This window comes from Pseudogymnoascus destructans (assembly GCF_001641265.1).
Source record: "Pseudogymnoascus destructans isolate 20631-21 unplaced genomic scaffold scaffold_10, whole genome shotgun sequence".
Taxonomy (NCBI): domain Eukaryota; kingdom Fungi; phylum Ascomycota; class Leotiomycetes; order Thelebolales; family Thelebolaceae; genus Pseudogymnoascus; species Pseudogymnoascus destructans.
In genome coordinates, this window is record NW_020167529.1 from 459,282 (window position 1) to 486,085 (window position 26,804).

At 49.8% G+C, this 26,804-nt stretch overlaps 8 protein-coding genes across 8 annotated transcripts; 5 read left to right on the forward strand and 3 right to left on the reverse strand.

Annotated features, from left to right (window-relative positions):
• Positions 1-94: 94 nt before the first annotated feature.
• VC83_06115 (uncharacterized protein) lies at positions 95-3,651 on the reverse strand. The gene is made up of 3 exons (XM_024469720.1): positions 3,302-3,651; positions 1,334-3,242; positions 95-1,284 (listed from the first exon to the last, which is right to left on the reverse strand). The coding sequence occupies exons 1-2, from the start codon at positions 3,529-3,531 to the stop codon at positions 1,628-1,630; spliced, it is 1,845 nt and encodes a 614-aa protein (XP_024324190.1). The 5' UTR covers positions 3,532-3,651; the 3' UTR covers positions 95-1,284; positions 1,334-1,627.
• A 102-nt stretch (positions 3,652-3,753) lies between these two features.
• VC83_06116 (uncharacterized protein) lies at positions 3,754-6,050 on the forward strand. Its single transcript, XM_024469721.1, has 3 exons — positions 3,754-3,871; positions 3,931-4,078; positions 4,147-6,050. The coding sequence occupies exons 1-3, from the start codon at positions 3,761-3,763 to the stop codon at positions 5,436-5,438; spliced, it is 1,551 nt and encodes a 516-aa protein (XP_024324193.1). The 5' UTR covers positions 3,754-3,760; the 3' UTR covers positions 5,439-6,050.
• Positions 6,043-8,513, reverse strand: VC83_06117 (uncharacterized protein). Its single transcript, XM_024469722.1, has one exon. It carries the CDS (start codon positions 8,343-8,345, stop codon positions 6,264-6,266), a length of 2,082 nt encoding a protein of 693 aa, XP_024324192.1. The 5' UTR covers positions 8,346-8,513; the 3' UTR covers positions 6,043-6,263.
• Positions 8,514-9,507: 994 nt separating this feature from the next.
• Positions 9,508-11,155, forward strand: VC83_06118 (uncharacterized protein; the record flags this gene model as incomplete). The annotated part of the gene is made up of 2 exons (XM_024469723.1): positions 9,508-9,763; positions 10,980-11,155. The coding sequence occupies 2 exons, from the start codon at positions 9,508-9,510 to the stop codon at positions 11,153-11,155; spliced, it is 432 nt and encodes a 143-aa protein (XP_024324189.1).
• Positions 11,156-12,268: 1,113 nt separating this feature from the next.
• Positions 12,269-13,321, reverse strand: VC83_06119 (uncharacterized protein; the record flags this gene model as incomplete). Its single annotated transcript, XM_024469724.1, has 2 exons — positions 12,269-12,586; positions 13,310-13,321. 2 exons carry the CDS (start codon positions 13,319-13,321, stop codon positions 12,269-12,271), a joined length of 330 nt encoding a protein of 109 aa, XP_024324188.1.
• Positions 13,322-15,850: 2,529 nt separating this feature from the next.
• VC83_06120 (uncharacterized protein) lies at positions 15,851-20,204 on the forward strand. The gene has a single exon (XM_024469725.1). The coding sequence runs from the start codon at positions 16,947-16,949 to the stop codon at positions 19,935-19,937; it is 2,991 nt and encodes a 996-aa protein (XP_024324112.1). The 5' UTR covers positions 15,851-16,946; the 3' UTR covers positions 19,938-20,204.
• An 86-nt stretch (positions 20,205-20,290) lies between these two features.
• On the forward strand, positions 20,291-21,880 carry VC83_06121 (uncharacterized protein). Its single transcript, XM_024469726.1, has 3 exons — positions 20,291-21,054; positions 21,107-21,528; positions 21,578-21,880. Exons 1-3 carry the CDS (start codon positions 20,433-20,435, stop codon positions 21,713-21,715), a joined length of 1,182 nt encoding a protein of 393 aa, XP_024324113.1. The 5' UTR covers positions 20,291-20,432; the 3' UTR covers positions 21,716-21,880.
• Positions 21,881-21,895: 15 nt separating this feature from the next.
• On the forward strand, positions 21,896-26,553 carry VC83_06122 (uncharacterized protein; the record flags this gene model as incomplete). Its single annotated transcript, XM_024469727.1, has 11 exons — positions 21,896-22,586; positions 22,643-22,728; positions 22,791-23,112; positions 23,164-23,223; positions 23,312-23,418; positions 23,466-23,487; positions 23,572-24,536; positions 24,607-24,774; positions 24,974-25,249; positions 25,633-25,902; positions 26,049-26,553. The coding sequence occupies exons 1-11, from the start codon at positions 22,170-22,172 to the stop codon at positions 26,551-26,553; spliced, it is 3,198 nt and encodes a 1,065-aa protein (XP_024324043.1). The 5' UTR covers positions 21,896-22,169.
• Between the last annotated feature and the right edge of the window lie 251 nt (positions 26,554-26,804).

The following is a 26,804-nucleotide window of genomic DNA, read 5'->3' on the forward strand; positions in this document are numbered from 1 at the left end:
GACACTGACGTCGGCAAGGCTGAGGGTTAGCCTCGTCATACCGTAGGAGTCAGACGGCGGCAGTGGGAGTTGGAGAGGAGCTACACGCTTTCGTGGGAGTTATCAAGGGATTATTAACGGATTTTAATTACACTTCTGCATACACTAAGCACAGTGAACTATCGAGCATAACAACAAGAAACGCGAGGTTGAGCTACTATATTACTCTTCTTGTGACTCGGGTAGTGAGATCGACTTGGTGCCTCTGAGAGACCCATGGCACCAGGAGATCGGGCCAGTGGACGATACATGCGACTTCATTCTTGCTTTGCTTTGCTTTGCACCGAGAAGGTTAGAACAGAAACAACTGGGGCACTTTGTGTCACCCCCATTCTCAACTGAGCAGTTTAGAAAACGAACTATACCCAGCCATATAGTACCACCCCATTTCCCAACCAAGCAGAGCAGATTACAATAGAAACCCCCTTTCTCAACTGAGAAGTTCGGAATGGAAATTATACCCAGACTTATGCAGCCTGGGTCTCCCTGTTGCGTCTCAACTCCTCCATACGGCGCGTCATAGTCGACTCGCAAAATCATCATGAGAGTAGACACTGTCGACAGCCAAACTCCAATCTGGGTTAAACTCTACTTCTTCAGCGTTGCGTGAGCCATCATGCCTCATATAAACGAAGTTTATAAGTAGCCCTTTGAAAGTATCGCAGTCCTGAGAAGTCAAACAAGTACGGAGGTTCTCCATTAGCAAGTAAAGTAGGCAAGAAAAATCTTTAGGCCTGTAGGCTTCTGGAGTGGTGCGCAACGCGTGACTAGTGATACTGTATCAAGATGTTGAAATCTCACAAGTTGGCGGATAACATCAGAAGGAAGTTTATTAGCAAGAGTAGCACCATAGATTTCAAGGTGAATAATGGTTTCTAACTCGGCAGCTTCGATGTTGTTGTTCTCGAGAGCGGAATAGTCAATCTGAACAGCGTCGGTCTTAACATTCAGCAAACAGCGGCGGGGTATGCTGGCGTGCCAAATTGCATGCTGAATCCTGTTTCGGTGGAGAGAATAAACTTGCGAGACTCTTGGCACACATGGAGCAGAACTGGAGGCATAGAGCCTGGGAGAATTCTGCCAGTGGCCTTATCATAACGTGTCTCGACAACGCGTGGTGCTGGGACACAGTGACGCCAAATTTCGTGGCGGATCTCGAAAGGAAGGCTTGGAAATAGAGAAGACATCGCTAGACAGAACTCCTCTCAGAGATCAGAGAGGAAAAGAGCGAATACGTGTCGATTGCTTTGCAGGTTAGTTAGTTGATTGTGTGCAAGGATAAAAATATGCTTACTGATTGTAGCTAGGAGCAAGATGAAGCAGCTTCAGCCTTGTGATGTTGGGGTGAGGGCAATCTGGGAAGGCAATGTGGTGAAGGCGATCTGGTGAACAAGATGTGGCGAAGAGGATGTGGTGAGCAGGATGCGGCGAATATGATGTGGTGACTGGAATCAGGATATCAGTTGAAGAGAATCTAGGGGAGTGTATTCGGTAATGAGCATCCGTCCCGGGGTATTTGACGGAGCGTATTCAACGGGAGTTTGTGTCGTCTCTAAGCGGCTGATATTTTCTACGTGGTGCTCGTTATTCATGTCGAGCCTAGCAAGTCGAACATATTATTTGGCCGTTTTGTGACCTCCACCGACGCGCTTGACCCCTGCGCCCGCTTCCGTTTATTCTTCTTATCTTTTTTTGTAGACTTGGGATTGTGATTGTCCGTTATATCCTGTCCTCCTATGTTCAGCAGCGTCTTGACTGCTAAAAGCGCTTTGCGATCCGCGGAGGATTTGAAGGGTTCCAGGTCTGCGTGAACGTCTGGCGTTGCTTGCAAATCTGGTAACGACTCGAGCAATTTAGATAAACTCTTCAAGGCCTCGGATATGTTCTCCGAGTTTTGCGAGACCAAGGCAACCCCCAGTATCTGCTTGAGCATTCGAAAAGAGTAGAAGGAGCCTTGCAATTGAGCGGAAAAGTGTATCGTATCCCACGATAACCTTCTCGACCCCACCCCCGACTCAATTATCAAGCTCCCCAGTGACTGTTTCCCAGCCGAAGAAGAGAAGACCAAATCTTGATGGAGGGCAATAGCTCTCCATAGGCCAAAGTCCGAGAGACCAGGCATTTTCTTACCAATACTTTCCGCTAGCTCAACTAATCCTGCGGATGCTTCTTCTATCTCACCATAAGTGGGAAGCTGCCATTCCCTCCCCCGAGAGCCTTTTTGTTGGCGTCGATGTTCCACGACGGCCACAACATGGTTCTCCTTTGGCTCTGTTAAATTCATCACACCATAAGCTAATTGCCGAACTGCCGTGCTCATCTCCCAGGCACTTGTTTTGGAAGGACAATCTAGCAGAAATGGGAGGAACATATCCACACTGTTCCCATTTTCAGCTGGCTGAACTGAAGAAGGAAACGGACGCTCAGCCGCCTCAGCCGCCCGAGGAAATTGAAGAACGTATTCTGATATCCTGGGATCGAGTGTCCTGAGCACAGCTCGAAGGGATTTTGCAGAATCAGCTTCTGGGAGTTCCGTGGTATGAACTTCCTTGGACAAGGCCTCATACTCCTTTACGAAGTCTGTGTACATGCCTGGATAATCCGTGACCGCTTTAATGTCCTTAGATTTCTGCTTCAGCTTTGGTAAACTTGCATGTGGGTCCATAACCATCTCGAAAGCAAAGGATTTTAGCCCATATGACCGGTTTAAGTCAAGCCTTTCCACAATTAAAGCTGGTGTATACTGGAAGCACCTAATCGTCTTGATGTTGAACTGTTCGGAAACTTCAAGGTCTTTAAAGAATGATACCGAGCCCAGGGCACCAAGGTCATGGACTAGGAGATCAGAGTCGCCTGTGAGCACCGTTCCGCCGTGATCTTTCACATACCTTGCGCAGTACAAATCTGCCTCGCCTGGAGAGACAGAGGTGATGCCCTGGAAGCGCTGAGAAGCCAGAAGCTTCTCAAGAATGGCGGGGACAAGAAATGGAATAGCAGGAACATGCCCAGAGACAGCTGCAGACGACTTATGATCAAACATGCTTGATCTTCTGCCTTTCGGCTTCTGCTGGGCATTTCCACTCGGGATCACCTGCGGCCATGCCTCGTGATACAAAGCCAGTTGCTTTGTGTAATTCATGAGTCGTGATGACCTCGTCTTTTTTTTGGAGGCAGGCAAAAATCCATCAAAGTATATTTTCTTCCTGCATGGGATCAGCTTTCTTTCTTTTCTTTCTCAGCCAGGAATAGGAATGGTCTGTACACTTCAACGCCAAAGCCTTCTAGCTCTTCTAGCCAGCGGATAGCCGCATCGCCAATCTTCTTGTACGACGGAAAGGCCTCAAACGGATTGCGAGCTTCCGGCTCTTCTGCCAAGCAGGTGTGAAATATGTGATATGCGAACCCAGGGCCATCAATTATTACATTTTGGCCGTTGAAATTTGTGTTTTCTGAGTAGGGACGAAGATGGGTGATCAGGTGAGGGATCCCCATCTTTAATAAATAAAAGGCTGATGACAATTAATTATATGAACCATCAGTCCTTATCTACTGTGAGACCATGGCGGATATTAATGTGATTATCTGTTTCGGCCATCCTGGAATTTTGTTGTGGTGGCTGTGAGCGGGATCATGAGTGGGGAAGCGGAACTTTTGTTCCCACTAGCTAAAATATTATTTTGAGCTCCCCCATCTCTCGTTTATCCTTCAACAACCACCGAAGATGCGCAAAACCCTCATTTTCGCAGGGAGCTCTGTCCCTGAGCTCACAAATCAGATATGCACAAATCTAGGAATGGCACCGGCCGCTGTCGAGCTGTCGCAATTTGCAAACGTACGTATCAATGCAGCTATCTAGCTCTGTATCTGCACGTGGGGCTAACTCTACCCCAGGGCGAGACGAGCGTCAAGATCCTCACTAGCATTCGAGAGAAGGATGTCTTCGTCGTCCAGTCTGGCAGTTCGAAGATAAATGATAGTATCATGGAGCTCCTGATTCTTATCTCGGCGTGCAAAGGCGGTTCTGCTAACAAAATCACCGGTGCGTTGCTTCAAGTCTCCCATTCTGTACCACGCCATGCAAATTGCTTTTACTGATTCTCTTTGAAGCTGTCCTACCATACTTCCCATATAGCCGACAATCTAAGAAGAAGTCACACAGAGGCGCGATTACTGCTCGCATGCTTGCTAATCTTCTCAATGTTGCTGGTGTCAACCACATCATCACGATCGATCTACATGCATCTCAAATGCAGGGCTTCTTCAAATGCCCTGTTGACAATCTTCACGCGGAACCGTTAATAGCAAGGTGGATCAGGCACAATGTCCCGGGATGGAAGGAAGCAGTATGCGTATCGAAGAACGCGGGCGGCACAAAGAGGGTCACGTCATTGGCGGATGCGTTGAAGTTGAACTTCGGAATGGTCACCACAGACCGAAGGCGAGGCGGTAACATGAGTTCAAGCATGATATTCAGCTCTCTAGACCACAGCCCACCTCCCAACGACAAAGATACGCGGAATGACGAAGTTGATGGCGAACCGGATCTGTCTACCCCTCTCAGCGCCGTCACACTCGACTCGGAGCCGACATTTAACCCGATATCCGGCCCAACATCCAACCCCACCCCTTCTCATTCGCGTCACGAAAGCTCATCATCAACTCGCGCCTCAAATCCCATATCAGCTAGCCGCTTGCCCTTCACCAGACCAACCTCTGCTGCGCGCTCCCCTCTTACTCGATCCGTCACCACTCCCATCCCTTTCTCACACACCGAAGAAGATGAATACACCGATGAACGCGCCCGGGAAGTTATCCACGGCCGTCTTGTACACGGCCACATCGTGCCGGACGACTACCCCTCTCCCACCACCTCCGCCATGTCGAACTCCATGATTTTAGATCGCCCAGAAGACGACCCTCTGGAAATATCGCGCGTCTCGAGCTTTTTCAACCCTGAACCCTACGCACTCGGCGGCTCGCACGACGCCGCGGAAAGCAGCGACGAAGAGGGCGACGACCCCGTCAACCACGACCTGGAGAAGATGATCACCCTCGTCGGAGACGTCAGGGGCCGCTCGGTATTCATTGTCGACGACATGATCGATAAGTGGGGTAGCTGGGTCGCCGCAGCCGAAGCGGTCGTCAAGCGTGGTGGGGCAAAGAAGGTGTACATCATCGCGACGCACGGTCTATTCGGCGGCGACTCCCTCGAGGAGCTCGAGAAGTGCGACTGCATCGACGTGATCCTCGTGACGAACTCGTTCCCTATCCCCGAAGAGCGCGCGCGCGCAAGCAAGAAGCTCGTCGTGCTCGAGCTGGCCGGGCTCCTCAGCGAGGCCATCCGGAGGAACCATTACGGCGAGAGCATCTCGGCGCTGTTTCAACATATTAGCGATTAGGTTTGTGGTCTGGCGGGACGGGGCTGGGTTATGGGTAGGACGGTTATAACGGGACGGTGCCGGATATAATTTTTTGCTTACACTAACGGAGCGAAGCGCTGGTGTATGGATGGACGACAGGAGGGCACAGGCGTTTACTGGCAAGGGCTGCTGTTTCCAGCTAGAATTGACCAACGATCTTTATGAACCCCATTTGTTGGGCATTGAACATGCTGCGTTGAGTATTTTGGTGAATTCACTCGACAACTTTTTGTTTTTCTTTCATCTTACCTTTCTTTTGTCGCCGCCATTTGGTATAGCATGTGTGGGCGCCTGGAATATGGCAAAGATGGATATACCCAGCGATGCAGACTTCAGTGTTTGCAGGGACCTTCTCTCTATAGGAGATGGTTCTTAACGGAGCGTTGGCAGATGAGATCCTTTGGACTGAGAGTAGATGGCAGCTTGCCTCAGCATACTACTTGCTTGCTGGCTTGATGTAAGAATGCAGCATACATGTATGCAGCCCTCTCGGACATTTTAAATCAAATCTTTAGGTTTGAAGACTGGTATGGGATAGGTGCAATCTAGAGTATGTATCACCGAATATAAGATCCCAGCGATTAACGTGTAACATCGTTTTTATTTGCATCATTACGGACTGTATGTAACTGTGCATTAATTGGCTCTCCACGCCACGCCACGAAACCAGGGCCCTTGGAGAAATCATCGCATGCCATATCTCGAGATTTCCACCCACCCGTATATACTCAAACAATCAACCAACCCACTATGAACGCCTCAGAAACTCCAATATCCCCCCCGACCCTGTATTTACACAACCCCTTAATAACGTCTGCCCACTCCCACCGAACCCCCACGCCAATGCTGATCCTCTCGGCCGTAACCTCCTCCCCCGTTTCTCGGGCCACGGCCAAAATCATCCTTCGGGCGATCATACTCAGGCCTGTTGAATCTGTAGCCGCTATCATATCCGCCGGCATACGAGTCTCCTCCGCGACGCGGTGGGCGATCATTCCGGAACCCTCCCCCATACCCCTCGTCTCTGCCGTAACCCCCCTTGTAGCCCCTATCGCCTCGACCGAAGTCTCTCGGGCCACCAAAATCTCTTCCACCTCGTGGACCACGTCTGCCGCCGCCGCCCCTGCTGAGTAATCCTCTAGGTAGTCCCCTCCTTCTCACGCCTGGCGGAGGCCTGACGCCTGGGAAGATTTCTGGCCCTCTATCGACCAACAGGTCGCCTTCGAACGAGTATCTGTGCTGCTCGCTCTTCGCCCTGAAATCGTCCTCCGCGTCTCTAGCGTAGAGGCTATGAATGTTATCCAATCTCCGCTCCGCAAGAGCCTTCATTACGGGAATAAAAGCGACGGGTGGAGAGGCTCTGGTGTAGGTCACATCCGGGTCAAATGGAGCCACCGGTGGTACATCAGCGTTAGGTCGATCGTATGGGTTGAAATCACGGCCAGAATCCCTGTTGTATCGATCCGATGGGCCGTCAAGGGGTACTCCGTTGTCTCTTCTTCCCATGTCTGCTCTAGGGCCAGAAGGTGCACCCGGGACTGGGCCTGGGCCAAGGCGATCAAAAGCAGGGGGCGGATTGTTGACTACGGATGACGATTGCCTGCGGATCTGAGCTGGGACGGCACCGGTTTCCTGGAGGGTGGCTGAAACATTCCTGTCATCATCTACCCCGTACATGATTTCCCATTTCTTGCCGGATCGTGCAGCGGTGGAAGAGACTTCAGCCTCAATCCACTCGGCTACCTTCTCATACGGGATGAAATCCGCCCAAAGCGGCTGACGGGTGCGCTCATCTGGCCAGATGCGATCGTGTAGCTCGGAGCGGACACGAGAAGCTGCCGAGATGTTGGAAAACGAGACAAATGCGTGCGTGCAAATTGAATCGAGGAAGAAGTCAAGTATGACATCAGGACCCGGAGACAGGCCTGGCGCAGTGGCAAGTTCACCAATATAGTCTTTGAGTTGCGTACGGTTTAACGGTCGCTGGAAGTTGCGGATGTATAGAGCTGAGGTGGCTGGGTGAATGGATGGCGCAACACTGCGCTCTTGCTCTGCATCAGGCATGTCGTAGTCTCTGCCTGCTTGGCGGTCTTCTGAGCGTCGATGGGAAGAGACTAAAGGCGATCTGTAGCTGCGCTCTCTGTGCCTGCCACGAGTGTCTTCCGTGTGTTTTCCTGCATGCTCGACTACGACCTCCTCCTTTCCAACGCCCATGGTTGTAGGGCCCCCTTCCACGTCCCCAGCCGTTGCAACCTCCTCCGATTCGGCATTGATTATTGTAGTATCGACGTTGTTGTGCTTTTCGACCCATTGTGCATCTCCTTCTGAAGTAGTCACGTCATCGCGTCGTCCATCAACGTCGGTGAAGGGGAGTTCTGTGTCCTTGCGCTGGCGTTTTCGTGACGTCTCTGAGCTGCCAGGAGGAGGAGATAGCGAGCGCCTTTTTCGCGATTCAATATCAGTTGCTTGAGCCTCAGCGACACATGGTTCAGCCAACGAACTATCCTGTATTGGCGCCTCTTGAGAGGTGGGGGTAGCTTCTGGTTGCGCAGGGGCACCTAGTTTGGAGTCCGCTTCGATTTGCGCATCCTTATTTACATCTTGTGTAGATGGTTCATGCGACAGTTTCAGTGCGCTGTCGATCTCAACTTCAGGATGTGGTGCCGCCTCCTCCGCCTCTGGGCTGTTGTCGACAGTATTGGTTTGAATGCTTTCATTGCCGTCGCCTTGCTTTAATTCAGCTTCACCACCTTGTGCACCGGTGCCATTGTCGGCTTCATCCAGCCTGGCGACAAGGACAGCTTTCAATCCATGTTGGCACAGTCCTCTTGACTTGAGTTCAGCCTTGAGCTCCGGCACCTTCAATTTGTTCCAATCCGTCATCATGTGTGACTGGTTGGAAGCATTGGTTGACTTCCAGTGAAGTTGTGGTATGTGTTTGGGTACAAGGTTGTGCAGAAGAATAAACTTGTGAAATATGTAGATGAAACGGTGTTGTTGGTTTCGCAAGGTAGTAGCCTGCTGTTGTACGGAGTATTGGAATTTATTTCGCGCCACGCGACTGGGCAGCTTTGCTTGTCTGTGACGCGGTTGTGATTTCGCACTTAGCCTAGCTCAACGTCAATCTACTTATCACGTGCCATGACGTAACTCTTGAAGTCGGTGGGATGTACTACATACTTGTGTGGCCCAAAAGTCCTAATCGTGGGTGGAGAAGGATGCGCAAGGTACCTTTACATACTAAATTGTATATAAAGGTACATAGATAAATTATTTCTACGAAAATTATCACTTCTACTCGAACTCAAAGACTGGCTCGAACCCAGGCTCGGGCTTAGAGCTAGTTTCTAGGTCGAGAATTGGGTCCCGGTCCTATTGCGGACACAGTTTCGACTATAATATACTACAGTCATGACGCGTTAAGTCGATACTCGATTCACGTTACGTCGATACGTTTTGCTGGCCTCAACCCACGTTCGATATCTCGATATTTACGCTATCTCGATGGTATTTACGGGACCCGAGCTATCGACATAACGGATTATGACTGTACAGCAGTTATCGTAAAATGTGCTTCGAGTATCGACTTAACGCGTCATGACTGTAGTATATTATAGAATAGACTATAGTCGAAACTGTGTCCGCAATAGGACCGGGACCCAATTCTCGACCTAGAGCCCCCAGCAGAATACCCCTATTGCCTTTCTATCAGAATACAACTCTTTAACACCCCCCACACTTTACCGGTCGTATGGATAACGAGTGTCGATTCTGTGGTGCAATGTTCTTTATAGGGTCGAAGGTTCGGGCTGATAGGGACGGTCCGTTTTTTAGAAAGAAGTGCTGTTTAGATGGAGCAGTTCCAGATTCCTACCCATTACAGAAGCCGCCCCCTTATATTACATATTTATATGTTTCGGACGCTCCAGATGCTACCTCCTTTCGCAAGAATATTAAGGCCTACAACAACGCTCTGGCTTTAACGTTCTATAGCTTCTCAGAGGACAGCCGTTTAGACAGCATTACAGGTGGTAATCGAGGCGTGAGAATGGTTACTGTCCATGGAGAGTTAATGCATTACCAAGGTCCGCTAAACCCTATAACGGGACGCCCTGAGGATGCTGCCTTTAATCAGCTGTTTTTCTACGACCCAGATGAAGCAAGTAACATGCGGCTACTACGCAATCCAAATCTTGATTCTACTATATTACGATGTTTACATGTGGAGTTAATGGAGTATAACCCGCTAATCCAACGGTACGCTACAGCCTGCGAGTGTCTACGGCAGCAAGAGCAGCTTCCTGGTCCGTTTACCTTACTCTGGAATCCAGCCAGTGTTGCCCGAGTACTACTCAGAGTACTACTCAGAGATCTTTGAGTAGAGTACTGTTTTTTGGGCTCGAGTAGAGTAGTACTCGAGTAGTACTCGAGTATAAAAATGAAAACATGATTGATAGCTATATAGACTATGGAAATACAGTAACTATGCATCCTCATCTTCCTCTGAATCCTCACCTGTGTCATACTGACATTCGTTGCACTCAGTTTGCTATCAAACTCAAGAGCAAACTTGGAAATCTCCTCCTCAAACCTACAAGTCACTATACATATTTTGGCTTATCACACCAACAACAAGAGCAATACTACTCAACGATTGCTACAACCATCTATGATTCATTACACATCATCGCTCCTTAGTTACTGGGCCGATATTACCACATAGCATATCTCTACAACCCTCTATGATTCATTACATGACATCACTCATACTACCACATGACATATCTCTACCAACTAGAGGCCTAGGAGCATGAACGATAGCTCTAAAAGCTCCTACGAACCTCTATGATTCATTACATGTCATCGCTCTTTAGTTACCCACAAGATTGGTTAAGTTATGACATAATTTGTCTATGACATAATTTGTCTATGACATAATTTGTCTATAGGGGTACTCTGACCTTGGACCTCCTTTTACTTCCTATAGGCTACGAACCTAAGAGATGGTTCTATGGGATTCTCTTACGTCGACTACAGTTACCAAGCCTGGTAAGTCATGGAAAGTCTTGGAAAATGAGAGAACTACACTCCTTTAGCATAAATAGGATTGCCCTTTCGTTAAGAAAGGGCAAGCAGACAATACAGTAAATCGACTATCACATACTTCCACGTCTTTTCCAAGCTTCCAAGCATTCATCTTGTTACTCCTTGTTTCTGAAAAGTCAGTGAGGTGTTAACCTCTGACTTACCCCTGAGTTCCCAGACTCAACATTTGTTGCAACTTGTCTGAACCACTTCACTACATCACACACCTGATTGCTGCGTTGTGGAATAGTCTAAGCTACGACCCTTTGGCTCTGTTTTCTAAGACAGTGTGTTGTCTTAGTAAATTCATCCCTTCCTTGGGTGGCTAGATTCTCACATCTGGTGCACCCACCATTACATTCCCACTGTGACTCACACGTCACGTTACTAGGCCCTGGCCCTGTAACCATGACATCATGTTACTAGCCGTAACAGTCAGGCTCAGGCTCGCTGACAACTCAGACCTGGTGCAGCACGGTGTCGCGGAGAAGGAAGAGATGAAGCAGCTGTGGGACAAGTACAAGGAGGAGAAGAAGGAGTTGAAGAGAGCCTTATTTGTAAAGAAGGGTGGCTGCATAGTCAGACCAATTCGATCAATGATACCGTGCTGAGCCCGTTGAGCCCAAAACAGTCATGGATGAGTAATGTTCCGATATCAAGTGCGCCTTGCAGCTCGAGTGGGGGTTCAGGGGTGTGGGGAGCTTTCCGGGGTTGGAGCGAAGTTTTCAGTTGTGGAGTGAATTCTCAGAACTGGTCTCGCTAAAGAGAATTCACTCCACAATAGCTGTATATAGATCGAGCCACTGCTCGAGTGATCCTCTTCTCTTTCCTTTCTTCTCTAGATTGAGTTTAATTCATAATACCCAACTGGCGCCCTATGCCTTGGTGAACCGTGACAAGTAATGGAAGGAATAAACATGTAAGGACACAGGGCACCCAGCTCACAGTAATAGCATGTGAGAGTGCGAGTCGGAGGCTAAACGGATGCTATCCTATAGGTCTACTATAAAGGATACAAAAAAGATGAAGAGAGGAACCCCCGTTGGGTCAATCTCCTTAAGTACCCGAAACGGGTCCGACTCGGCTAACCTGCCTTAACTCTTAAGATGAAGGGGGAACCCCGTGAGTCATTTCCCTCAAGTACCCGAAACCTCCGAGTCGGTTAGCCCGCCCAAATGATCACACGTGACCCGCAGCTACTCAGAGTCTGCTCCTTGTCTGCTCCTTAGAGTGAGAGACGAGAGGACATCCTTACACTACCCCCCTTCTAAGAGGGTGCTTTGTCTGCAAAGCACGCTATCAGGGTCCTTTCCGTAACCTCTCCATTTCTAAAATGTGTCGGGGTGTGCTTGTGTGCAGAGGTGGCTGTTCGTGAAGGGTACCGTAACACCACCTCGTGGAATGCAACACTGGAGTTGGCTTTGTTTGATCTCACTTCCATCTTCGTGGTCCGAATGGGCCCCGGGAAGAATCCGCTAATCGTTTGAGTCGAACCTTCGGAAACGTGAAAGGGGGAGTGGTTGCGCTAGCCTGATTCAGAATTTATTGTTGTAAGCCAACATTTGAGTCCTCCGCTTCGCCCACTTTCTCTTGTTTGTTTCCAACGCCAGCGAATGCCGATCCGAGACTGGTAAGTGGCCCCCTCCATTCATATATCTGTATACTAATTGATTGTTTTTTAGAATATACCATTCCACACGAACGAGTAGGTGACGGGAACGCGCTCAGCGTGCGGGTGATAATGTGGGCTCAACTGACGGGATTATAGATCCCAACTTGAAGATGCCGGTCCCGCCTCCTGCCGGAGCCTTGTCGGTCGCTTTCCGCGTCCTCTGTTTGCGTTGCCTTCTGGCCAAAGCTCGGGGAGTCCAGGCGCATGCCTGCGTCTGGTCTCCCTCGTCGTCGAAGTGCGAGTACTGCACTGGCCAGCACTCTCCCTGCGTCTCGGTGCGTTTCCTTGTGGTGTTCGGTTGGTCGACAACAGGGAGGGCCGCTTCGGCGGCGACGAGGGCGTGGTGCTCCTCCTCCAGGAACCAGGGCAGCTATCCACCGGATGGTCAGCCACAACCAGATTTTGAGCTATATGTTACGACGGAACAAGAAGGCTGGCCAACTACAGGACAGGAAGGAGGGAGGTCGCATGAGACCGGCCCTGGTACCTGGAGGGGCAGCGGGGAATAGTAGTTCCGAAAGTATCACGTGACGGACTTGCAGGATGATGAGAAGAGTCCTAAGAGTCCAGGACTCTGAGGACTCGAGTGAGTTCCCAGGAGTCCACTAGGCACGTGATGGACTCGCAGGATGATGAGAAGAGTCCTAAGAGTCCAGGACTCCGAGGACTCGAGTGAGTTCCCAAGAGTCCACTAGGCACGACGCCACTATATAAGTAGATAGTATTTCCTTAGATAGGAGCTTCGTGCTCAACTCAATACAGTATTTGTTATATACTAGTAACGTGTTACTTGAAGCCTTTGTGTCTGATCCCCTGCCTCCTCTGATAAGTAAACCTTTACGCAAGAGAACCTCTGTGTCTTCTATCGTTTAGAAGTCAGCGTTACACTATATTGCAAAGATCACAACATTATTACTTTATGTATGCCTGCTCATTCATCTCATAAGCTTCAACCCATTGATGTTGGGTGTTTTCGAGCTTTAAAACGTTCGTACGGCACTGAAATTGAAAAATTGATGCGTGCACATATTACCCACATTTCGAAGGAAGACTTTTTTCCTGCATTTCATGCTGCGTTTCGTGCAGCACTTACAGAGTCAAACATTCGAGGAGGATTCCGCGGAACTGGTTTAGTGCCGTACGATCCGCAGTATGTGATTTCACAGCTTGATATTCGAGTTTCTACGCCAACTCCACCGCCAACTTCGTCCGATCTGCCTATGGTATGGGAGCCAAAAACGCTGCACAACGTGATCGAAACGCAATCACATACTAAATATGTGAAAGAAAAGATTGTACGACATCAAGATAGCTCGCCAACTGCACTTTTGTCAAGTGTAGATCAATTTGCAAAAGGTGCAACACGTGCAATCCACGAACTGGTTTTGTTACGCGAAGAGAACACCGCATTGCGTAAAGCAAATGATGAACTTAGTCGACGCCGTCGTACGAAAAAACGTCGAATTCAAGACGGAGGATCACTTAGTCTACAAGATGCGCAAGATTTTCAAGCTCAAATTGATGTTAACGCGCAGTTACAGACTGATTTGGTTCAAAGTAGTGGTCGTACAAAGGTTGGCGGGCCACAACAACGACGATGTAAAGCGTGCGGAGAATTTGGACACAACGTACGAACGTGCAAGAATGGTAGAATTGAGCTTGATAATTCCGATTCTGAATAACGTACATGTATAGCGAAAGCGCCAAACAAGCGAAAGCGCCAAAATGATGCGGTGACCAAACCCCCCAACTAAATGTTAAATTCCTCAACAACAAAACATGCCCCATAAAAACGATGAAAGCCAATTAGTGCTAGCTATCCAGGCTATGCAAAGCGACCCAAAGTTACGCCTTCGAGTTGCTGCTAGGATCTATTCTGTGGACCACCGCAAGCTAGGTCGTCGTCTAGAAGGTGTACCTTCACGACACGATATCCAAGCCAACTCACGGAAATTAACTAACCTAGAGGAGTCCGTCCTTGTTCAGTATATACTCGACCTAGCTGCCAAAGGGTTTCCTCCTCGGCTGTCTGTTGTTGAAGATATGGCAAGTCGACTACTTGCAACACGCGACGCGTCACGCGTTGGGTCGCGTTGGGCTTCAAACTTTGTTAAGCGGCGTGTAGAGCTCCAGACACGCTTTCAGCGCAAATACGACTACCAGAGGGCTAAGTGCGAAGATCCAGAAGTTATTAATGGCTGGTTTGAGCTTGTGCGTAACACAATTGCGAAATATGGTATCGATGAAGCAGATATCTACAACTTTGATGAGACTGGGTTTATGATGGGCGTTATCTCAACTGCTATGGTTGTAACAAGCTCAGACGGGCGGGCAAAAGCAAAGAAGGTACAGCCTGGTAATCGGGAATGGGTTACAGTAATCCAAGGCGTTAGTTCTCAAGGTTGGGCAGTACCACCATTTATCATTGTTGCAGGCAAAAACCACCTTACATCTTGGTATGAGAATAGTGGATTTTCAAGCGATTGGGTGATTTCTGTTACTGAAAATGGCTGGACTACAAACGAGAGAGGCATGGATTGGATTCAGCACTTTGAGAAGCATACAAAGGCCCGGAGTGTTGGTGGTTATCGCTTGTTAGTCCTTGATGGTCATGAGAGCCACCACTCAGATGAGTTTGAGGAGTACTGCAAGGAACACAACATTATTACGCTTTGTATGCCTGCTCACTCTTCTCATCTACTCCAGCCACTTGATGTTGGCTGTTTCGGCCCGTTAAAGCAGGCCTATGGTCGGCAAATTGAAGATATGATGCAGGCTCATATTTCTCATATTACAAAGGATGACTTCTTTCCTGCCTTCCACGCTGCATTTAACACTACAATGACGGAAAGTAACATTCGAGGCGGGTTCCGAGGGGCAGGGCTTCTTCCATTTGACCCTGAGAGAGTGATATCTACACTTGATCTTAAGTTAAGGACACCAACGCCTCCAAGCTCCCGCCCAGGTACTGCTCAACCTTGGGTTTCTCAGACACCAAACAACCCAATTGAAGCTATGTCACAGTCTACATTTATTAAAACTCGGATTTCACGCCATCAAAATAGCTCTCCAACCTCAATCTATGCAGCTGTTGACCAGTTTACAAAGGGTGCATCGCAAATAATGCATCAATTAGCACTGCTAAAGGGAGAGAACCAAAACCTACGACAGGCAAATGAAGTACTAAGCAAGCGCCGGAGAGCTAGGAAAACACGACTACAGCAAGGAGGATCACTTAGTCAACAAGGGGCGCAAGAGCTACAGGATGAGAGGGATGTTGTGCAGCAGGTAGAGCAGGAAATAAGGGCAAGCCGTGGTCGGAAGCCAAGGGAAGAAACCCGTGCCCGTCGCTGTGGCAAGTGTGGTGAGACTGGGCACAATGCGCGCACGTGTCAGATTGTAATAGACACCTCTGAGGAAGAGGACTCCGAGTAGTTTCAATTGATTTCTAATGTTGTGGTAGATTTATCGCAATGTTTGTCGTGAGGGTAGATAATTTTGGCGCTTTCGCTTGTTTGGCGCTTTCGCTATACATGTACGTTAGCTTTAATAATTTAATTAATTAATTGTTGTGTTATTTAACGTTTTGTTTGTATGCCATGAAAAATCTGCCAACTCGCTTGTGCAGCCAACTCGCTTGTGAACTACGTTAACCTATACTTGGCTTTACCGATAATCCGTACGGAGATCACGTGAGATCATGTGACTATTACAACAGGGTGCGTAAAGCAGCAACCGCGCGAGGAGTGGCTTTATTGTATAATACGATGTCAAAACGCCCCATGGTAATTTGTTCAGCTGGATGTATATTCCAAGACCCTTGGAATTTACCATATCAATGCAAGGCGGGGATCTCACCACAATCCTGCTGCTGATGTGATGGGGAAACAACACCAGAGTGCATGCATATTCACCTAACCAGTTCGGGAAATATGCACACTTGACGCCGTCTAATTTGTCAACGAGGCGACGGTAAATGCGACCCGTACCGCGCTGTCGTGTTCGCGACACCGCAAGGCGTTTATGATTCGACAACGCTGAGGCGGCTATGGACGGGACGCCTCGAGTTGCCCCGGCGTCACTGGCTCCAGGCACAGTAAGGGAGCTGTTTGGCTGGAGATATGATGAACGATTGCGAACTCGGTCCCCATGGAGCGGTTTTATGCTGCTCTATTGGGTTGGTAACCTGACCTCCTGGACTACTGCAGCTGACAAGGTTGATTCGAAGAGTCATACCAGTCCATGGCAGTGCACACGTCCAACTGTGCTCAACCGAAGCCACCGGGTACTTGTGTGGCTTCTGTATCGTTTCGCCGTTCTCCTTCCTTAAATATATTTTCTCCACACCTTTCGGTTGATCCCACGATCAGGCTGTGTCCGTACGTGCGCCTGCTCGTGCCTTGGTCCTTTTTCCTCTTGCGTTTGTCGTCCTTCACTCAAAGTATATTTCATTCAGTCAAGTGTGTCCATGTTCATATTTCTATATACCTGTTAGTATCCCAAGTTAAAAAGTTGTCAATTAGGCGGGCTCGTCCTTACCGTGAGGGTAACCATTCAGTCCGCTGAAATCCTCCCCGCGATCGGAATTCATCGAGGGTTATTTATGATTTAGTTTTACCAAGGAGTCGAAAATTAATTATATATCTCGAAGCTCAAGCCCCGTCGTCGCTCAACCCACTGGCGGCCGTATCGTTTTCGATGCATAGCACTCTCGAAACTTGACTTTGCTGATGGCTCACTTTGCCAATACTCCAATCTTGAACAGCCGTTATGGCGAAAGACCTGCCGCCAGGCAACCGTCACAAAAGCTGCCAACGGGCGCCTGCAATTATACAAATCTGAGCATTGGAAACAACGCAAAATGCGGGTGCCAGCGCTTTTGCGACCGGTCGGAATACTCGGCCGGGACAACAAATGCGGATGGAGAACTCGAGGTTGAAAAGGTGGGTTGGTGCATGTGCGAGCACCATGCATGTTTCCATGAAGTTGGAAAGCCGACGGAAGATGTCGCTCCGATGCCTATCCGATCTCGACAAGCCTCGCATGGAGGCGACTCGTCGCTCCTGAGCACATACAGGGACCCTCCCAAGGCCCCAAGTATTTCTTTGCAACGAGCGGCCCCAGTAAGCTTCAATAATGGGACACAAGCCGGGAGGCAGCTGCCAACACCTGGCGTGGATACCGAGACCGGCCCTCCAAGAAGTGATGCAGGAGCCCCCGGACCAAACTTCACTCCCCAGGACACTGGGCTCCCTCCTATTCCATCTCAGTGTTTGCTGTCCTCAAATATGAACTTGAGTGCTCTTGTGGGAGCACCACTTTCGTTTAGATCGGCAGGATCTCGCGAGGAGCACAGAGCGAACACTGGATTGATACATGACTGGATCTCTCACCCCATCCAGGCTGGCTCATATAACGAAAGCTTAACCGATGCTGCATCGCCCTTATCTGGATACCTGGAAAATGCCGAATTTCATGACAAGCTTATGACAGTGGAGACTGAGAAAAGTGGCGCATCACAGACAAACCTGGCCCAGAAACCATCGTCTCATGGAATGGACCTATTGGTCTCCACAAACGAAAATGATGAATGTCTTACCTCCGTTGTAGCCCAATCCGAGATGGATGTTGCAAATTCTACTCCCAATTTCCATCATATTTTGCCATACGTTTCGGACATTCACAAACACTATGCGGTTAAGCCGACATTGAAAGACACTTTGCAGAACCATGAAGACCGTCTGGATCACTTGGAGAATGCGACTCATAGCTGTGCCGCTCCGACCGACGCCGGGAACTGTGACTGTGACTGCGACTTGCTTAGCCACAAGCATGAGAAAATAGAGTGCCGGTTGGATCGGGTGGAGAAGGCTCTCTCTACCAAGCGATTCCAGGAACTTGGTCTTACTGGCCGTGACAATGGGTCAGTTACGTCGGATAATTCGACCGTGATGACTTCTACGGGCCACGCGGAAATGTACTCCCGGATTGACTCACGTATCGAGGCCTTGGAGTTTCGCCTAGGTGATCTTGATAACGCCATGCCTCCGTCGGCGACCAATCCATGGGAGTTTGAGGTCATATTTCTACCATACGGACTTGATATGGATCGAGTATGGTCTCGAACGGGCAACCCCACGCAGAGAAATGCCTGGAGTACGCAAGACACATCATCTCCTCATATGTTAACGGAAGCACTGTCTCAACGATTTTTCAGCAAGGCGGCCACAGAGAACTCCTGGGAGCACATACTAGAAAAATTACAGCCAACATCAACTGTTTTCTCGGCAAGAGCCTGCGGCATAGAGACTGTAGTCGATAAGCGACTTCGGAGCAGAGGCCTTGTGAGGACAATCCAGGTTAAAGGTCCTGATGCCCAGCACGTTCAGTTTGCCATGTTTGAAGCATTTGAAGATATACTTCAAACCATGTCTTCTGGCATCAGCTCGCCCTCGAAAATTCCAAAACCCCTTCGGCGGTACCGCGAAGCTCTTGGTACCTCATGGATCCCATTACGGAAATTGCACAAGGACTCGCAACTACGATTCCTCGAAACCTCTGAGATGCTGACGCCCACACTGTGGACAGCATCCTTCCTTGCGGAAGTATCTATGCAACAGTCTAATATAAGGCGCCTTTACGTCACCAATAAAGACGGCTATATGCAAAACGGATCCGCGGGTTGGACATGGCAGAAGATTAGGCATCTGCCTCTATTCAACGAGGGAAGAAATTCCGCAGCAAGCAGCGATGGTGGCTTTCGGGCAAGCCGTAGCTTCAAACCCAGCCAAATGCAAATCCACGAGCCGCACTGGCACTGGGACGAAAGACTAGATGGACCAGTTATCCACCAAACCGTTACCACACAGCAACTATCTCTCGCCATCATTCCAGCACCAGAATCTGACCAGGGCCAAGCTTCGCCAACTTCTAGTACATCGTCTTCTGAGTACTCGCCTCCACTTCGTTCGCGTACACCCGCTTCCGAGGCCCTTGGCCAGCCTATATCTCCACTCACCGAACGCAATTTAACTCGCCCGTTCCATGGCCGTACAACATCCATGCCCATCACTGTTCCGATAAACTTCCGACCCTCGCCGGGGAGCCAAGGCAAGCGCCGTATTACGTCCTTCGAGCTTCAGCATGAGCGAGTAACCCACTCGCCCTCCCCTTGCGCCCCGAGATACTCCTATAGCTTTTCTGCGAAGCGCCAGCGTACTCAATCACCCAACCATCCGCGTGACACGCCTCGCTGGAGCGCTGAGCCCCCTAGCCCTTACGTCTTTGAGGAGGAACGGGAGCATAAGAGAGGGATGACGCCATTCGCATATGCTACACCTCACAGCAACGCAACTTATATTTATAACGACAGAAGGTCTATGAGTAACGTCCCGAACGACTGGGGCATCGACAACGAAGACAGCCCCACGGACGAATTCGAGACTGATGACAACAATAACGAAGATTATATGCCGGATACGGACCAGGCATTTCAGCACGAGGAGGAGGACTGGGAAGGCGTCAACGAGGTAACGGCTCATCAGGTTAAGATGGAAGAGGAGGACGACAATAATATCGAGGCTAGGGCGTTCTCAGATGATGATGAAGACGCAGTTAGTGATACGAGCAGCACGCCCAGCGAGTACCCGAGCACCCAGCCGTTGGCGAAATACTCAGGGAAGAAGGGAACGTTTGAGATTCATGTTAATGAAGAGAAATGATGTATGGATCATGCACGAGGAGGAGGACTGGGAAGGCGTCAACAAGTTAACGGCTGATGAGGTTGAGATGGAAGATTGAGGTTTTGACTTGCGCCAATAGGCGACCAGGGGCCATCAAAATTTGGGACATCATTCTCAGAGCGTTTAGGGATGAAGCTTAGTGGCCATAACGAGAGGCCATTAGATTGGTGGAGCGATATTCGCCTCGTAGCTCTCCACTATCTTGTATAGATAACAGAATCATCTCAATTAAAAACAATCTCGTAGTCTTTTCTCCTGTACGGTACTGTGTAGTGGTTGTGCTGCTAGACTTGGCTGTAACCGTTTCCACGCATAAGCCCACATGTGGTTCAGCCGAGCTTTATCCGTTTGGTCGTCGCAATGACCGCCCAAAATCCCGCGACAACTTTGACAAGCAACGCACAACAACGATGGGCAGCTTATGAACAAGAGATGCTACCAAGCCAGAGTAGCATATCCTAATTACCTTGGGTCATGATGCTCTTCTCCAAGCTTCTGCGCCCTATAGCAGCTCCTAACAAGTTTGCAAGGTGCGCAGAGCTCGCGGAAGTCCTTCAGCCTCGCGGCAGCCTGCCCCCACGCGCCATCACAAGACCCAGTTACGAACTATGGCGAAAGATAGGAAACGGACCTCACTCGGCAGGTAGCCGGCAGCAGCAGCGGGCCTTCCACGAATCTTTCAACACACACCGCCGCCAAGTTTTCCGACGCATCGAACCGCACAATGCGCGGCCCCTCATCACCCCCGAGCAAGTCCGGAGGTTGTTCGCGTCGGGGCAGTTCCGGGGCCTCGCGATCCTCACCGCGGGTGGGATAACAATATTCTACTTCATGAACATCGAGACGGTTCCGGTGTCAGGGCGGCGGAGGTTCAACTGCTACAGCGAAGGCAGTGCCGAGGAGCAGGGGAAGTTGGCGTATAACCAGATCCTCTCCGAGGAGTTGAGGAGGGGCAGGGTGCTACCGAAGTCCGATTTCAGAGTTAAGATGGTGGAGAAGGTGCTTGGGCGGTTGATAGAGGCAGGGGACTTGGGCACGGGACAGAGTGATAAGAAGAAGGGCGAGGGATGGACGGTACACGTCATCGAGGATCCGAGTAAGTACATATGTCAGGTTGGGTATACAATGGCTGACGATACGGGCTTCAGATCAAGCAAACGCTTTTGTCCTCCCAGGAGGCAAGGTCTTCGTCTACAGTGGAATATTCCCTGTGTGCAAGACCAGCGACGGGCTGGCGGCGGTTATGGGCCACGAAATTGCCCACAACATGGCGCAGCACTCGGCTGAAAAGATGAGCCAGATGGTATTGCTCCAGCCATTTGTTTGGGGATTAATGTATCTCGATTATACTGGAGTTACAATGGGATTAGGTCGATTTTTAGGGAGCATGGTGCTCGACCTTGGAATTATGAGAGTTTCCTCCAGAGAGCAGGAGAGTGAAGCAGATCATATTGGCCTCATGCTGATGGCAGCAGCCTGTTATGATCCCAAGGAAGCGGTAGGGTTGTGGGAGAGAATGGAGAAGCTAGACAAAGAAACGCCCCCCGAATGGCTTTCTACGCATCCGTCGGTAAGTTTCCATCTTCAAGGCAGTTAAGCTTTTACCTGACCCTCTCCAGAATGCGAATCGAATCCAGCAAATTACCCAATTATTGCCAGAGGCGGAAAATAAATACCAGGAGAGCAACTGCTCATCGACGGTGAGGTACAACAACGCCTTTCAGGGTGCCATTGGCCGCACTCTAGTTTTCCGGTAAGTGCGTGATGGAGCAGGGGTGCAGTTATGAACAAAATGTACTTTAAAGAGCGAATGCGGCGTTGGCGAGAAATTCCTCCTGGTTGGGTTGAGTTGGCAATGACCACTTAGGATATATTCCCATCTATACGCGTGTGTATCAACAGCAAATTTAGAAATCCCTTGTCCCATTCTTTCAAAGGAAAAATTTCCGTTTGCAGTGGTTAACAATGTTGCTCGAGGGAATAGTGTTCTTTGACGAAACAAGGGAATGGAAACAAGCCCATTCCAACGCGTTTGCGCGGCCGGCCGATTTGTTTCTTTCAAGATGATGCCAACAGCGAAGTGGCTTTGCTTTGACCTTCAGGAGGCTCAATTTGCAGCGATATATTGATAGAGGACCAGCACGTCGGCCACAAGATTTTTCCTCAAAACCTATTGGCACCCACTCGTGATGCTTAATACCCATTCTCACAATGGCGACCAATGATCCGACCAGGCCCAGACGGCCACCTACAAAATTTGCCCAGAAGTACGGAATTTATAAGGATAGGACTAGGCCTGATATTGTCAACGCACTTCAAGGCTACAAGAGCGGCCGTACACCCGTCAGCCCCAAAAGGCTAGATGACTCAGAGAAGCGGAGAGAATGGAAACACACAATAGCAGATTATCAGAAATTTGTTAATGGGGGGTTCCCAATGGAATGGTCGAGGGCCTTGAGAGCATATATACCAACTGCCGATGCTGATTTCGCTGACCATTGGGGGAAGTTTGAACTTGAAAATCATATACACCCACTCATTGATGGATCTCAGTGGGAGACACTAAATGGATGTTTAAAGAGCTATCCACCGCCATTAGTAGGCGATGGACACGAAGGCTTCATGATAGTGAGTGTGCCGCTGTTAGTCAAAAACGGTTATTTCCAATACTGAGTATGATACAGGCCGACAACCCAATTATTTGGGAGGCACTTAAGCCTATTTTACAACTAACCACTCGTTACTTGGATAACTCACATCTTTGGCCGTGGTAAGTACAGTATTGTGTGCGCAGGATTTGAAGTCACAGATGAGCTGATGAACACTTCCAAGGTGGGATGCGTTGCTGAGCGAAGCGGGTTCCGATAATAAGAGAACGGAGCCAAGTCCACATTGCGCCGGCGTGCATAATTTATTCTTCAGGTTGCGAACACCGGAAGAAATCCACAACCAAAGAGTTCCAGTAAAGGAACTTTTAAGGGAGATGGCTGGCAAGTGGTTCTTTTGTTTGAGATCTATGTATCGCGACTCCACGGATGGCAGTCCACAAGATGATAACTGGTGGGGTATAACGGTTGCATTTGGAGGGCCTGGAAAAAGTTCCGTAACTCTTTGTACGGAGTTGATCAGTCCACTCCTTAGAAACGATTTGACGGTATAATTTCCTTTCCATCCGTGGAGTGAATCCTGCTGACCTGAAGAAAAGGAACCAGAAAGGGTCGTGTTGGTTAATTTTGCTGCGAGAACCCTTACCCATGAAATTGCCGTAAGTATGCTGTGATCCTTATGGATTTAACTTCTCTTCGTAGGAGGGATAAGGGGGGGTAGTTTTTGCTGACTTTGCCTGCAAACAGCACGCGGCAGTTATACATCATGAAGAACGTAGCGACCCGAGGCGACGAACGAAATCTTACAGATTCCCTCCAGAACCCTACTTCCAAGACGAGGGATGGAATGAAGTGTATGTCGGCCGCGCCTCTGTTGTGCCCCATTTCTGACATTATATAGGGGCCATTCTATGGAAAACAATGTAATGATCCGCCAAAAACCCATCCCTATCCTGATGTCTGCAAAAAATATCCGATCACGCTTCTAACTCATATTATCCAACTAGGTCTTCAAGTCCCACCATTACCTGGTTAAGTCCAACAACGGCCTGCCGTTGCTGGTATATGACACGACCTTTCCTTATCCCGGAACTCACAAAGACGAAGGGGACACCAGGTATTTGCCTCCCGGAAAAGCGTTGGAGCCGCACACAGATGTTCGTAGGTTGGTATCCATCGAATGGATGCGTATGTTTCTGCACGCCGATTTCTGGGACTATCATATTGTCCGGTTCGGAGGAGACGCAATGGTTCCAGATGAGCCCCTAGCCGAACGACTTGAGTTTTGGAAACGAGATAAAAATGCGAAATATATTCCAAACCTAACTGTTATAAAAAATGTAGTGATACGTCCCGACGTTGACATTGGGCCTGACATGTCCCCTGAGGACAAAATAGTGGTGGCGGCTATAAATATGCGCAGAACTTTGCACAGACGTGCTCGAGATAGGATCGATCAGGTAATGGGCGAAGGATACGTTCCGGGTCCCAATGATACCCTCATTCCAACATTACAGCCAGGAATGGGCCAGCAAACTCACCAGGAACCGAGCGGACCTCAAGAACCAGGTGTCCCGCAAGCGCAGGAAACAGAACAGCCTCAAGGCGGACCCCAAGTCCAAGGGCAGCCACCAGCGACAGGACCGGAGGGGCAGGAAGTCCCGCCCCAAGCTCCAGCCCCAGCTCCAGCTCGAGAACCCCGCGATCCCCCCACCCCAACCTCAGTCTATGAGCTCCCCGACGACCCTCTCATGGAACCCAGAGCAAGCGACTTAACGGCAGTCAACAATATCGCCTCGTACCTCAAATACTTCCGCAACACCCTCGGTCTCCACGTCGTAGCAACTTGTTCGGAAGACGCTCTGTGGTTCCACCTATCGCATTTAGTTAAAGCATCGTCGGGGCCAACTATCACTCCCGAGGAGTGGAAGTTCTTTCTCCACACGTGCAATTCGGTCGATGAGATGCTGAGGTACATCTTTCCATCCCCAAACAAAGTTCAAAGTAGCATGTGCCGTCTGAAAGCTAATTCATTTCCACAGCTGGCATCCAAGCTCCATGATGGTCCATTCCATCAGCTCGGGTTGGGAGCCCCTCGGACCCGCTAAGCCACCGCTTTCGCGCCCATCGTGGCCCGAAGCGATCCTGCCACTAGAGGACCTCCTCTGCATGATAGAGCTGGTGAGGAAGTATATCTTCCGCTGTCGAGAGTACGCGAATCCCGAGTCCGTGACCTGGCATGATGAGGTGCAGCTCGCTCACCATTTCAACTTCATGGCGGGGGAGGCCGGCCTCAGCACGGCGAATTTCAGGTCGATTTGTCTTACGTATTTCAGTACTTGTTGGACGTGAGTAATCCGTCAGGAGGGAGGTAGACGGAGAGCCAGAAAACTAACAAACCCCCACCAGAACCGGCCCCCTCGGCTGCCTCCAATGGACCGCCCCCACCTACTTCCGCAAGATGCTCGTCGCAGTCTTGAAGTACACCAAAGTCCTCTCCGAAACCACCGACATCGGGACCATCCTCTCCGCTGACGTGGTGCGGGACATGGTCAACACCGCCTTTGAGGGGGACGGGGTGTTCGAGGACGAGTACGCGTTCGTGGCGCACCCGCGCGGTCGCTCGGCCGACGATCCGCACTGGTGGGAGAGGGCGCTGTTGCAGTTGTTGCCGGATTATTTTTCGTGAGTACAGAGATGGATTGCCTCCCCATCCTCCTCCTCCTCCATCCTCCTCATCCTCCTCATCCTCCTCATCCTCCTCATCCTCCTCATCCTCCTCATCCTCCTCATCCTCCTCATCCTCCTCATCCTCCTCATCCTCCTCATCCTCCTCATCCTCCTCATCCTCCTCATCCTCCTCATCCTCCTCATCCTCCTCATCCTCCTCATCCTCCTCATCCTCCTCATCCTCCTCATCCTCCTCATCCTCCTCATCCTACTCATCCTCCTCATCATAATCCTCCGTGCCGATCAACTGCTGCAGTTTCGTGCAGGGAGGGAGGGAGGGAAGACTACCGCGTGTGTGTCTGTATTTTGGGCTCACGAGTTTATGTGTCGGTGTGTAGTGTCGCGACGATAAACAACCGCTCCGCCATCCTCTTCACCTTCAGCCACCTCTACACCCGCGAACTCCTCGACAAACTCATGACCAACGAGCAGCAGATGGCCATCTACACCTTCATGCACCGGTACCACGAGGACCAGCTAGCGAAGCGCAAGATCTGGCCCCGCGAGCTGAGGGAAATATATAACGCCTACCAGGAGGTTGAGAGCCTCAGGATTAAGCTTCCGAGGGTGTTTTTGACGTGTTTTAGTTTGCCGAATAAGTTTTGTTTGTATGTGCCTTCTTTATTTTTTTGTCCTTGTTTGTGTGCGTATATCCCCTTGATTTCAGCAGGGAAAGGGGAAGCGGGAACGATTCTGGCATTAACTGGATGGGGGAGGCAGGGAGGATAGATCGCTGACGTGTTGTGTGGTATAGGATAAATGCCGAGAGACAGATTGAGTTCTTGCCCGCGCCGGAGAAGCCCGATCCACCCACTGAGGGTGAGAATGCACAGGGTGAGAATGCACAGGGTGAGAATACACGGGGTGGCGGTGGTCAGGATCCTCAGGGTTCGGGACAGGGGCAGGGGGGCCAGCAGCAGCAGGACGGGAATCAAAGTGGGACTTTGGGGGGTGCTCAGATTCCAGGAGGTTCTCAAGCTCAGGGAGGACCTATGGCTCAAGGAGGATCTCAGCCTCAAGAGGCACTCCAGGGTCCGGGAGTATTTCCGGCTCAGGGAGGACAACAGCAACAGCAACAGCAACAGCAACAGCAACAGCAACAGCAACAGCAACAGCAACAGCAACAGCAACAGCAACAGCAACAGCAACAGCAACAGCAACAGCAACAGCAACAGCAACAGCAACAGGGGCAGCAGGGGAACTTTGGACAACAAGGTAACTTGGGGCAACAGGGAAACACGGGGCAAGGGGGTCTGTGAACGCCTCGTCTCTTCGGATGTCAGATAGACAGGAGTTACTTTCACTATTTCGTATTAATAATATTATACAATATGACATTTTCAAAATGAACCAATAACAAACGCACCATGTAAAGAATCTGACGGGTGATAAAACAACAATTATGTTTTTATTCAAGTAGGGTATCTCTTAATCAAATTACAAGTAAAACCCCCTACAAAAAAAGTCTATCCTTAGTTTGCCTCGGGAGTTTTCCAAATGGCACCGTTCC